General features: G+C 55.0%; 1 protein-coding gene across 1 annotated transcript in view; it reads left to right on the top strand.

Annotated features, from left to right (window-relative positions):
• The window catches only part of TTBK1 (tau tubulin kinase 1), a 42,230-nt gene that overhangs the window by 3,468 nt on the left and 25,701 nt on the right, over positions 1-13,061 (top strand). Inside the window, exons 3-12 of the mRNA XM_037844316.1 lie at positions 5,093-5,240; positions 5,650-5,723; positions 5,894-6,034; positions 6,846-6,950; positions 7,421-7,486; positions 7,918-8,010; positions 8,096-8,221; positions 9,584-9,738; positions 10,724-10,955; positions 11,210-11,388. Of these exons, the coding sequence (XP_037700244.1) occupies positions 5,093-5,240; positions 5,650-5,723; positions 5,894-6,034; positions 6,846-6,950; positions 7,421-7,486; positions 7,918-8,010; positions 8,096-8,221; positions 9,584-9,738; positions 10,724-10,955; positions 11,210-11,388 (1,319 nt within the window). The remainder of the gene's footprint in view (positions 1-5,092; positions 5,241-5,649; positions 5,724-5,893; positions 6,035-6,845; positions 6,951-7,420; positions 7,487-7,917; positions 8,011-8,095; positions 8,222-9,583; positions 9,739-10,723; positions 10,956-11,209; positions 11,389-13,061) is intronic.

The following is a 13,061-nucleotide window of genomic DNA, read 5'->3' as shown; positions in this document are numbered from 1 at the left end:
CACCCCTTTCCCGGCTAGGTCAGGTTGGTCGGGCCCAGGCCGGAACAACTCCTGGTTGGTCGTCCAGGCACAAGCTGCAGAGCTCAATGGGGGAGGAGGGAGGAGATAGAGGGAGGGGGAGGGAGCTCTTTCTCTGCCGCACCTTGGAGGACAGTGAATGAGAATGTGTCCCTCCGCTGCCGCAGAGGACTGAAAGCCTTGGGTTAGAGCAAAGAGGCCCTGCAGGCTGCTCCCACCGCATCCGCACTCCATCTTCTCGGTCCACCCTCCCCCGCTCACTGGTTCCTGCGGCAGGTGCAACACGCCGAGACTCTATCTCCCAGCGTGCCTTGCTCCTCCAGTCCTGTACTTCAGGCTGCTTGGCCTGCTGGGAGTTGTAGTCCAAGCCTGCCCAGGGGTTTGGGCCTGGGTGGGAGAGGGTGTGCGTGAGGATTGCAGGAAAGGCAGTGTCTGGGGAGTGGGGTCTACTGTAAATCAAACTCCGCCTCACCGCCCTTTTTTTGCGTCTCTCAAGAGCTCTCACGTGTCCTGTTATAATCATGAGGGCAAGAAGATGTGGCGGATTACGGGCTTGTCGCGTAGGGGAAACCGGTATGGGGAGCCAGGCAGAAGAGAGAGGACGGCAGGGGTCGGGTTTACACTATGTCTGTATATTTGTGCGCGCGCGCACGCGTACCCGTGGTTTGGGGGTGAGTGGGGGAAGCTCAGCTCACTAGGGGTGCGGTGTTGGGGCGGGGGCGGAGACAGGCGGCTCTCCATGATAACAGCCACCAAAAGCACAGGTCCTCTAAAGGGACAGGAGCAAAGGTGGCAGCGTTGTCAGGGACTGGGGTCAGAGGTGGGGTGGGGTAGTGGAGGAGGAGACTCCTAGGGCTGGAGGGGCTAAGGAGCTGAGGGAAGGGACTGTTTTTTCCTAGAGGGGACCCTCCTGATAGGGAGAATAACAGAATAGAAATTGGGGGAGGGGGAGCCAGGACAGTAATCAAAAGAATGAGGGTCTGGCAAAGTGAGGAGTTTTCCTCCAAGACACACACGAGTTTAGTTTCTGGCAGATCGGAAGCAGGATAGCATTTGCATTGAAGAGGTGAGAAAAAGATGGTGATCACAAGCATACTTAGCTTGAGTTAGAACTTTCTTGTGCTTTTTGAAGGAGGTAGTGTGAGATGAGTGGGGAGAGAAATGAGGGGTGGGGGGGTCAGGTATGCAGACTTTCCCAGGCCTGCTGACCTCTTCCATTCACCACTACCACCACCACCATCACCAAGGAACTAGAGAGGATGGGTGCTAGGTGCCTCACTTCAGCTTGCTCTCAGCAAGGGGTGGACATAGATGTGAGGCAGAGCTCAGAAACCAAGAAAAAACTGCCCAGAGATGGGCTATGGCCAGGGGGTCATGGGGACCAGTGCCATTAGATAGGATATTTTAAAAATAATATTTTATTCTTCCTGAAGGTTTTATCAGAATCATAATATCAAACATTGAACAATAATTTTTAAAAACTTAGCATTTGTTTTGAGCACTTAGTGTTGCCAGGCACTATAAAATACCTTATGTGGATTATCTCAACAATCTATGAAATATTGTTATTATACCCATTTCACAGATGTGGAGACTGAGGCATAGAGATTAGCTAACTTGCCATGTTGCTGTGACCAGGCCTTTGTGACTGCTGATCAATAAAGTCACCAAACTATTACTCCTTCCCAAGATTTAGCCCATGCAAGAATCAGGACCACAGAGCTGAAGGATTCTTTGTGACCAATTCTAGTCTGACTCTCTTAATTTTACAAAAGAGGAAAAATGGCAGCCCAGAGAGTTTAATAGACTCATCCCAGGACACCCAGTGCTGGGCCTCAGAAGCCAGGTCTCCTTTTTCCTAGGTGAATGCTGGTCCTGTTATGTCCTATTTCTCCTTCAGTTTAGGAAGGTCCTTCTGCAAGAGAGGGAACACAAAAAAAGTTAGGAGGAGGGGAGGGATAGGTTCTGGGAAAGCAAGGAAATCTTTTGGTTTCTGGGCTGTGGTCAGGGCCATGTTATGACTTTCATGGGTTCTAAGCACTTCTCCCTTCTTGGGCCACTTTATCCAGTTAAAAAAGTACTGAAAATTGTATTTTACAACTGCATTGTTATATATTAAAACATTTTCTTTGACTTAAAAATTCATTATTTCCCTCTGATTTTAAAAGAAATTAAAACGTTTTTATGGACCCTCTAGAAGTATCATGAGCCTAGTCCCTGTGCCTACTGTGTCTAGCAGAAAAGTTGGCCCCAGCTTTGGGGCCCAGGGAGGAGGGTGTCAGATGAGTCGGTGGGTACAGACGCCAGCTCCCCACCCCGGGAGGTTCTGTTTGGGGGGCATTAAGGAAGGGGAAGTGGGATCTGTTTGGAAATGAAGGGGGTAGAGAAATACCGTTGGGCACCTTGGGAAATTCAGGGAGTAGATGTCAAAAATGTCTTGGCTGCCTCAGCCCTCCTTACTTACCTCCGGCAAGGATTTTGGCTCATGGCAGATCTGGGCTTGAATCTCAGTACTCACACTTTTAACTCTGATGTGGTCAACAGTTCCTATAACACAGGGGTTAAGAGTTTGTATTCCGCATCTGATTGCGTTTAGATGAAACCAGGCTTTGCTACTCGATAGCAGTGACCAGGGGCAAGGTTCTTAACTCTCCGTGCCGCGGTTTGTCTTCTGTACAAAATGGGCAATTGTAGGAGCTGCCTCATCTGGTTTGTCAGGACCCTTTGGGAATTAACTGAGATGATGTTTGAGTCAGATATGGTTACTATTCCCTGTTCCCACCCCTTTGCCCTTTCCTTCATGCCCACACACAGCAAACAATAAAGGAATCTAGAAGATACTCGAATCTTCCCTGTGTTTCCATTCCCCAGGGGGAGACAGGCTGTTGCTTCCCTTGAGCTCTGAGTCTGCCCCCTCCTGGTTCTGAAATTCTTGCAGAAGTCTGACTATAAATTTCATCTCCAGTAGAGAGGTACTCGTTTCTCATTGTTCTCCTCCTTCCTCTTTTCCTCTCTCCTCCCTGAGCACAAAAACCCCGAGATCTCACCCAGCCTTTCACTCCTCTTCTAAATCTTCCCTTCATCTTTCTCTCTCTTTCTGGAGAGCTTTCAGTAGTGACCTGCAGGGACCTCCTGGGCTTCCAGCCCTGCCCTGCTCCCTTCCTCTCTCCATTCCCGTATTTCAACCACCATTAAACATTTATTGGGCATCGGAGTGCTGAATAAATGCTACAGGGAGGGCCCAGGGATGCAGGAGGCTCAGAGTCTGGAGTTTACAGCCTGGTTGGGAGCTCGGAGCAGCTTTGATCCAATCATGAGCAAGCCCGGAGATGCTCAGGGAGGGCAGGCGGCCAGATGCAGCAGCTCCTCGAGGTGTGAGAATTGGGCTGACCATCTTTTTTAAACCCAATGAGCCCCCACCTCCTCCCTGCTCCCAAGTCCCTCCCAGCAGCACCCTCACCCTCCAAGATCCCTTGACCTTTGACTTGAAATTATTTTTCATCCCTCTCCGTAATGCAGCTTTGCTCATTTCCCCTTGCCAATTCTTCCTCCATCACAGTTCTTCCCTCTGCCTTTTCTCACTACCTGCCCCCACCAGGGGCCCAGCCCTCATCACCCCATTCCTCAATTCAGCAAGTGGCTCCTCTCCAGGTCTCCCCGTCCCAGTCCTCTTCCTTGTGGGGGCCCTGCTGAATGCCTTGCCCTGTCACCACTAATGAATGCCATAGCCTGGTCTCTGGGACCCTCCACTTTCCCTTTGTCTCACTCCCCCACACCCTACCCCATCTTCATTCACCAGGAACTTATTAAACACTCACTGGATGCTAGGCATTTGCCAGGCCTTCTGGGCCCAGAATCTGGTCCAAACAGCCCCCTTTGCCCCCCTCCCCCACCCCAGCTCACTTTCTCACCTTTCCACCCAGCCAACTTCCAGTCCTAGGGTGCCTTCCCCATCCTAAGCAGAGCCACCCCACTATGGATGTTGTCCCACTGAGCTTACTACTCTGTTCATCCCAAGACTGCTAAAGGGTAGTGGTGTTTGATGCTGGGCTGGGTCTGTGACTGACTGAAACTTGCTTGAGGTTTTGTTTCTGGGAGTGGTGACACAGGTCTGGCTCTGAATTTTCCCTGGCCCAGCTTGATCCTGTGTGTCCACTCTCCACCCCTCCACCTACCTGCCTCCAGGGGTGGGTCCAGGAAGGGGGACGGCTCTCAGACTGCTTGGACCTCCAGACTCTGGCATGAACTAGCTTAGCAGGTGTCTGAAGTTGGCACTGTTTATCTTTCTGCCAGCCTGCCCATGTTCCCTCTTCCCTCCAGATGCGAGGGCTCCAGGTGGACAGGGAGGCTGGGGGAGGAGGGCCTGGAGGGTCAGATCACCAGTGCACTGTCCCCTGAACTGATTCTTCTCCAGGACTCCATTCCCCCCATGCTGCCACACAGGGCCCCATGACCTTGGAGAGGAGGCTCACCTGGTTCTGGGCGTCTTACCGGAGGCCTATGGAGTGGCCCAAGCTTCAGCAATGGGCCTGGCAAGTGAGCCCCCTTGGCTGGATCTCCTCCCCACTCCTCCTCTAAAAACTCTTTCCCTCGGGTGACATCTTTCAGGAGACTGCTGATCCCAGGAAGGGCCCAGCTTCCCTAGGGGTCCACCCTGAGGCTGGTTTGTCCTTGAAATTGCTTTTCCTTCCGGATTGAGGTTGGTCAGCAGGGAGGCCAGGAGTGGTGTTTGCTGTGCTTGGAGAGAAGGAAGGTCCAGGGCAGCCCTATACAGGCTTGGCTCCAAGTTTATATGAATCACTGTTCTCATATCCTTTCTCACTGCCCACTCTGTGTGTGTGTGTGTGTGTGTGTGTGTGTGTGCACCTGCACATCGATGGTTGTGCACCATGGGCTGAGCTGCCTGTCTCAGGGTGCTGGGAGAAGAGATGAGTGGGACCAGGAAGGAAGTCATGGGGTTCTGCCCTTCAAGAATACCCTCTGCCCCCATCAATGAAGGATGAGACCCAGCAGTAGGTAGGATGAGTTGCTGCTCAGCCTGATCCCTGTGCACCCCCCACCCTCATCTCTGTAGCTCAAGAAGATCGGGGGCGGGGGCTTTGGTGAGATCTACGAGGCCATGGACCTTCTGACCAGGGAGAACGTGGCCCTCAAGGTGGAGTCAGCCCAGCAGCCCAAACAGGTCCTCAAGATGGAGGTGGCCGTGCTCAAGAAGCTGCAAGGTGCAGGCCTGGGGCAGGGGATGGGAGGGGACAAATGATGGAGCCAGTTGCTGAGAGGGATGATGGGATAAGAAGCCGGGGGGGGGGGGCAGGAGGGGAAGAGGTGATAGCACCAGAAACTAAGAGGTTGGTGATAGGAGAGGTAAGATGGGTCCAGAATCTAAGAGAGGTGATAGGGCAAGAGTTGGTGGTGGCAGAGGTAGATGGGGACATGGTTGAAGGTGATGGAGCCAGAGTCTAAGAGAGACAATGGGGCTAAGGGCAAAGGGAGGTGATGGGAGAGGCGGTCATGGGGCCAGGCCTTGGGGTCAAGGACAGAGAGGAATCAAGAGTGCACCAAGAGTCCGTCTTAGGGTTGGAGGTGAGGAAGAAGGGGTTGGAGTTGGGAGAACGCTATCTGTGCCTTCAGGGAAAGACCACGTGTGCAGGTTCATTGGCTGTGGCAGGAACGAGAAGTTTAACTACGTAGTGATGCAGCTTCAGGTGGGTCCTGTGGCCCATCCTCTCCCCTCTCTGTGACTCCTGGGGTGGGGAAAGGTCACTGTGGCTCCTGGGAGGAGTGGGGAATGGGCTCAACCCTTCAGGCCTGGGCAGAGCGTCATAGCGGTGGTGGTTGGGATGGCAGCTCAGGGGGGTCTGCCCCCGCCTCCCAGGGCCGGAACCTGGCTGACCTGCGCCGCAGCCAGCCGCGAGGCACCTTCACGCTGAGCACCACGCTGCGACTGGGCAAGCAGATCCTGGAGTCCATCGAGGCCATCCACTCTGTGGGCTTCCTGCACCGTGACATCAAGCCAGTGAGTGCTGCCCTCCGCCCCCTCGCACACACATGCCTCTTCTCTCCCTCTCTCTCTCTCTCTCCCCCTCCCTCTACCTCTACCTGTACCCCACCCCCTGCTTTCTATAAAAGCCCCAGCTCCTCCCTCCTCTGCCTCCAAGGAGTGCACACCCCTGCCCTCTCCCTGTCCACACCCATCCCCTCTCCTCTGTTCTCTTCTCTTCCTCTCCCTCACCCCTGACCTGAATAGTCCTTGAACCTAGAAAGGTAAAGAGGGTAGGGAAGGAAGGGGGGGAATTGAGGGAAGGGACTGAGGATCTGGAGCAGGGTAAAGAATTCCAAGTAGCTGATTTTTTGGCATCTTGCAGCTTGGTGGTAGAGAACTTCCCATTTTACAGGGATGAAAAACAAAGGCCCAGAAAGGTTAATTGAATTGCCCAAGGTCACACAGCAAGAACAACCCAGGTCTCCTGGTGCCTTAGAGCAGGATGGTTACATATTACCCTGCTGCAAAGTCCTGGGGATTTAGAGTCAGACAGATCTGGGTTCAAACCCTGGCTGTCATCACTTGCTGTGGGATCTTAGAGAAGTTCTCTAACCTCTTTGGTCTTTAGTTTCCCCAACTCTAAAATGAGGATAATCATGCTGCCCTACAGATGAGACAGCGTAACCTGTGAATACACATGTGAACCCTGATGTTTTATTCTTATGTGAGTGTCCCTGGGGGTGAGGAGCCTTCACCCTGGCCGCAGGGCTATTTCTTGGTGCCCCTTGAGGTGGGCCTGGTCGGGTAGGACCCCTCAGGGCTCACAGCCACTGTCTTCCCTCAGTCGAACTTTGCCATGGGCAGGCTGCCCTCCACCTACAGAAAGTGCTACATGTTGGACTTCGGACTGGCCCGGCAGTACACCAACACCACGGGGGATGTTCGGCCCGTGAGTACCACCACTCACAGGAATCCCCTGCCTGCCAGTCCTGTCAGGACAGAGGACGCCTCCCCACCCCGCTCTCCAATCCGGGGACCCTTCACAGAAGGTTCTTCTCCACCAGCTTTCCTTGCAGCTGCCTAAGCAGGCTTGGCCTTGTATTCAGTGTCAGTGTCGCCCAACTCTGGGGCCCTCTCTCACTTAGCCTGGGCACGCAGTGGAGTCCACATTCACACCCTGTGATCTTTTCCCCTTCTCTAGCCAAGGACAGGTGTGGAGGAGGGTGGTAGGGAAGGCCAGGAGTCAAGGAGCTCAGGACCGGGAGGTGGGAGAGCAGCCATGGGGTTGGTGGCTCAGGTCTACATAGCAGCAGGGGGTCGTCAGGGTTACAGTGGGCAGAGTTGGGCTTGGTGAGCAGGTCGCAGTGTGGCCAAGGTCGGGGGCAGTGCATAAAGTTCCTAATGTTTTCTCCTCTGCAGCCCCGGAATGTGGCTGGGTTTCGAGGGACTGTTCGCTACGCCTCGGTAAATGCCCACAAGAACCGGGTGAGTAGTAGGACCTGGAGCAGAGGAAATGGGGGCAGAACAGGCACAGGTCAGGGGAAGGGGTAGGGGGACAGCTGATGTCGAGGTGTGGAGAGAAGTCTGCGGCAGGCTGGAATCTGCCACCCTGCAGAGCCTGTTGGTGCTCCTGGACTTTACCTTCTGCCTTTTTTTCTGGGATCCCATCCTCTCCGTTCCTACCACACATCACTAGGGTGAGAAAGCATAGCCAGAAGTTGTTTTGACTGTGGGATCCTGTGCGTGTTGGAGGGGTGGGAATGGAGGCGTGTTCTCAAGGAGTCCCCAGCTCTGCCCATAGGGGTGGGATGTCAGGCCTGCCTTACACATGCTCCTCAGCAAAGGGTCAGCTCCCCATTACTAGGAAAGGGGTGAAGAGCCGTGCGTGACCCCCTTCCCGCCCCACCGTCCCCCAGGAGATGGGCCGCCATGATGATCTGTGGTCCCTCTTCTACATGCTGGTGGAGTTTGCAGTGGGCCAGCTGCCCTGGAGGAAGATCAAGGACAAGGTGAGCCCCCAGCAGCTGGGACTGTGGGGTGGAGGGGATGGGGGTGCTGCTGGGCCTCCATCTCTCTGTGCCTCCTCACCTCCAGGAGCAGGTGGGGATGATCAAGGAGAAGTATGAGCACCGGATGCTGCTGAAGCACATGCCCTCCGAGTTCCACCTCTTCCTGGACCACATCGCCAGCCTCGACTACTTCACCAAGCCCGATTACCAGGTGGGAGCCTGCCACGGGCTCCTGCACCACTGCCTGCTCCCACCCTGATACCTCTCTGTGGTTGACCGTCCTCCAGCAGCACCCACTACTGCCAAGGCCCTGTGTCCCTGCCAACTTGGCTCTGAGCAAAGGGTTTTACACTCTCATAAACAGTGGTCGTAGCTGAGATTTATTAAGAGCTCACCATGTGCCAGGCTCTGTGCTCAGTGCTTTTCATGCTTTAACTCATGTAAGCTTCCAAACAAGCTTGGGATGATAGTGAGTGTTATATTATTGCTCAAACACTTAATAATTAACAAAACCAAATGCTTTCGAGTATTTTATTCCAAAACTCTGCAGGAGGCCACGTGGGTGAGTGTCCCCATTTCATAAATAAGGAAACTGAGGCTCAATATCATTTGTTAGGTGCAGGACTGGACTCAGGCACAGATCATCTGACTGCAAGTCCAGTGCTCTTTCCAAGATGCCACCACCACACCCCTATGGGACCCAATGTCCCTGACTGGGGAAATGTCAGCAATGTTCTACTAAGGATCTGCTATGTGCTTAGCATGGTGCAGGGAGCACAAAGCAGTTTAGACAGTATCTGGCATGCAGTAGTCACTCAGTGACATCATGGGTCCTAACAGTAGAGAGGGCCTGCCCTGCGTTCTGGAGAGAGCCAAGCCAGGAGTATAGTGATTTGGGGGCCTCAGAGAGTTAAAGCTGCCTGCCATCTCCTGTATCCAGAGCCCTGGCCACTGGCAGGGGTGCTCAGGCAGCAGGAGGTCATGCCCCTGATCTTAGCACAGCCACATGGGGTTCCCAGGACACACAGCTGCAAGCACATCCTGTACCTGGCCCTGTGCTAGCTGCTAGACAGATAGAATTGGCAGATAGGAATGCTAACCATGCAAACCCAATGCACAGATGAGCTTTGTGGGTAGGAGAGTCAGGGAGGCCTTCAAAGGAGAGAGGACGAGTGAGGCATCCCAGGACAAGGAAGCAGCCTGTGCACGGGTGTGACACCATGCAGTGCACTTGAGAAACGACTAGTGGCTCAGGGCTGCTGAGACTTCTGCTGAGCTGGTAGAAATGGCAGAGGAAGTGGGGGCGGCGATCAGGGGCCAGATCATGGAAGACAGGTGTGGGTCCAGCCAGTGGAGCTTAAACCAAGATGATAATTTGCATGCTTATTTGCATATCACATGCATATTTTCACTTAAAATCAATGTGCCCTTCTCTTCCAAGTGCCCCCTCTTGGCCCATCCCTGCCCTAGAAGTTCTTTCTCTTCCCTCTGCAATTCCAGCAACTGCCCCTTCCTTCCTTCTGGCTAGCTCCGGGGTCACCTCTCTGTCCTCCCGCCACCACCTTCCTTGCAGTTAATCATGTCGGTGTTTGAGAACAGCATGAAGGAGCGAGGCATCGCTGAGAATGAGGCCTTTGACTGGGAGAAGGCGGGCACCGACACCCTCCTGTCCACAAGCACCTCCACCCCGCCCCAGCAGAACACCCGGCAGACGGCAGCCATGTTTGGGTGAGTCGGGAAGAGGCACTGGTGGGGTGGGGCAGCCGCTGACAAAGCCAGCTCTCTCCTCCTCTTCCTGCTTGGAAAGACCTGGCTGTCTCTCCTCCTTTTGGTGCTCAACAGTGGATTTCTTGAACTTTGGGAAGTTCTCCTACATCTCCGTCCTCTATCTGGTGGCAGAGTGGGCATCCTCCTCATTTGGGGGTTTTAAGGCTCCGCAGGGAGCCCTTAGTAAAATTACCTGAACCTCATAATTTATCTGTTTCTCATCATTCATATCCACTCATTTAATGAACATGGCTTGAATCCCTGCTGTGTGCCAGGCACTATGGGGCACAGAGAAAAACGTTACAGCCCATACCCTCAAAGTGCTCTCACTTGAGTCTGAGATATTTGTGATCTGTGGGCCAGCAATTGTAGAACCGTGTGACAGGTATAAAGGCAGAGTTGGCCCAGGGAGAGGTCAGAGTGAGAAGGGGCTCCCCGCCAGTCCCGGAGTGGGCCAGGGAGAGAAGTAACAGGGGCTCCAGGGGACAATTCAGGAAGGAGACTCCACAGGACTTGCCAGCACATTCTTGGCACCCAGTTCTGTAAAGACATTTGCTCAAGGAATTCCAGAATGATTCTCTTTCTATCAAGCCCCAGGTTCCTTCCCTGTTCCCATTCCTGGGTCTAAAAGAAGCCAGGCAGTGGGCTCCAATAGAAATTTGGCAGTGTATTTAAAAGCAGCAGGGTGCCCTGTGGAAACAGAGAGAGGTGGGCAGCCCCATCTCCTTGCAGCCCTCTGCAAGCTCAAGGGTGGTCTGGTTTCAGAGACTTTGTGATCCTGGGATGGTGAAAAGCCCTAAGACACTCCCACCTCTGGCCGGACCCCCTCTCTGCCCATTCCCATGGGTGGTGGGTGGTTTCCAGGGCCTGTGCTGGTGGGAGGGGGCCTCAGGAGGAGAGGGCACCCACATGCCAGCCTCTTCCATACCCCCTCCTGGCTCTCCAGGGTAGTCAACGTGACACCAGTGCCTGGGGACCTGCTCCGGGAGAACACAGAGGATGTGCTGCAGGGAGAGCACCTGAGCGACCAGGAGAATGCACCCCCGATCCTGCCCGGGCGTGGCCCTGAGGGACTGGGCTCCAGCCCTCACCTTGTCCCCCACCCCGGGGGGCCTGAGGCCGAGGTCTGGGAGGAGACAGATGTCAACCGGAACAAGCTCCGGATCAACATCGGCAAAGTAACAGCGGCCAGGGAGAAGGGCACAGCTTCCCCCACCCGTTTCCAACCCTCAGGCCCCCTACCTCGTTCCTCCCCAGCAGTGTGCCTTCCTTCCCTGCCTGTTTCCTGTCCCGTCCAACCTCCTGGCCTTCCCCATCTCAGGGTCATCGTCATCCTACTTTGACCTCCCTCTACCTCCTTCACCCAGAGAAAACCACCAGACCCCCATGCCACCTTGTCAGCCCCCAGTCATGCTACTCCCCTCTCCTGCAGACCCCCTGTGTGGTGGAGGAGGAGCAGAGCCGAGGTGTGGGGGTCCCCAGCTCTCCGGTGCGTGCCCCTCCAGACTCCCCGACAACCCCAGTCCGCTCTCTACGCTACCGGAGGGTCAACAGCCCTGAGTCGGAGAGGCTGTCCACAGCAGATGGGCGGGTGGAACTGCATGAGAGGAGGTGGGTCAGGGGCCAGGGCGATGGTCAAAGGCCCCGTGGTCCCCTCTGCCTTCCTAAGGCTGGTCTGGAGGACAGGTCAGACGCGAGGCAGAGGGCAGGAGCTGGGAGGTACTGAGGGGGTTAAACCTAGGCCTGGGGTCAGACTTGTTCGGGGTCAGTGACGGAGTCTGGGACAGAGGGTGAGGGATCCGGGCAGATCCCAGCTCATGCCACGAAGGGATGCAGAGCCCCTGGGCCATAGGAGGGGCAGGCTGGGTCCTCAGGCCCAGAAGAGAGTGGGGGTAAGGGGTGGGGTGGGGTGGGCTTCTTTCCATAGCTCTTTTCCTAGAGGCTGCAATTATGGATGCCTCAAGAGCAGCTGAACTGGGGTCCCCTCAGCTTTGGGGGAAGGAGTCTGGGAGAAGGGTTCAGGGCCCTGCTCAACTGGAGGAGAGGGTGGGCCAAGTTTTGGGGGTCAGGGCTGAGACATCTGAATGTCAGGGAGGGGAGGACCCCTGGTCGGTGGGAGGGAGTGTTGGGGAGTTTAAAGCCAAGGTGAGCCTGTAGCAGCAGAGGGTGAAGTGGGGAGAAAGGGGGCCACTGGGGTAGGATGGGAAGGGGGATGGTCGACCTTGGATGGTGGGTGGCAGGCAGAGCTGGGTCGGGGGTGGGGGAACCCCAGGTGGGTGAGGCCCCTGAGAGATGTGCACACCCTCCCTCAGTCTCTGGTGAAGCCTCACCCCCACAGCAGGGCTTCCCGAGACCCACACCCACTGTGTGTGCTTCCTCCTGCCCCACCTCAGCACGAGGTTCCTCTGGACTCAGTCACAAACTTCACTCCTCCTCTGGGATGGGGGCACGGGGCCGCTGTGGGATGTGAGATGCCGGAGACGTCCAAGGGTCGGGAGCCCCACTCCAGGGCCTGCAGCTGCCCCAAGGCAGGAGGGTTGTGGTTCCCTGTCCTCTGGGAGCCTACGGGCCTCACACACACACTCACACTCACACAGGCTGGCCAAGCTTGCTGGAGACGGAGAAAGGAGGGAGGATGGAAGGAATATGAGTGGAGAAGAGATGGGGGTAATGCCCTGAGCAAAGTCAGCCCTTAGGCTGCCTGCTTTTAGGGAGAAGCCAACTGGTTTGGCCTGGGGTGATCCCTGGTTTCAGTGGTGATGGGGAAAGAAGGGATCTGAGGAGAGATTTTCCAAAACGGAAGGTTCAGGATCTCACAGACAGGGCAAAAGGGTTTGGATGGGCTCTAGGGTACTTGGAAACCTAAGAAATTTTGAAACAGACAGGATTTAGATCAAGGCCCCGCCGCCCCACCGCACTTGTCTTCAGTCCCCTCCTCCCCATACACACCCTTCAGGCCCCTCACTTCCTTTTGGCTCCCTCTCTCTCCTTTTTGTCCATCAAAGCAAACAGTGCTCTCAGGAAAGAAAGTGATATCAGCCATTTTCATGGGAGTATAAATATAGGCCCCTGGATGGCCTCTCTCCTAGGGTGCTTTTATTTTAAGCCTTAGTAACAAATCAATAAAATGTGGTGTAGAGTCAGATTTGGCAGGTCCCACACAGGCTGGGCAGACGGGAGTAGTCTGAGGAAGGCCCACAGATGGTTCTGATCTTCACCCCTCCCTGCTGAATTGAATCACAGGCGCCTTGCCGGGGGGAGAATTAAAGCCAGGCCCCACCCAC

Source organism: Choloepus didactylus, chromosome 7 (assembly GCF_015220235.1).
Source record: "Choloepus didactylus isolate mChoDid1 chromosome 7, mChoDid1.pri, whole genome shotgun sequence".
Taxonomy (NCBI): Eukaryota; Metazoa; Chordata; class Mammalia; order Pilosa; family Megalonychidae; genus Choloepus; species Choloepus didactylus.
This window is presented reverse-complemented; position numbering and strand designations above follow the sequence as displayed.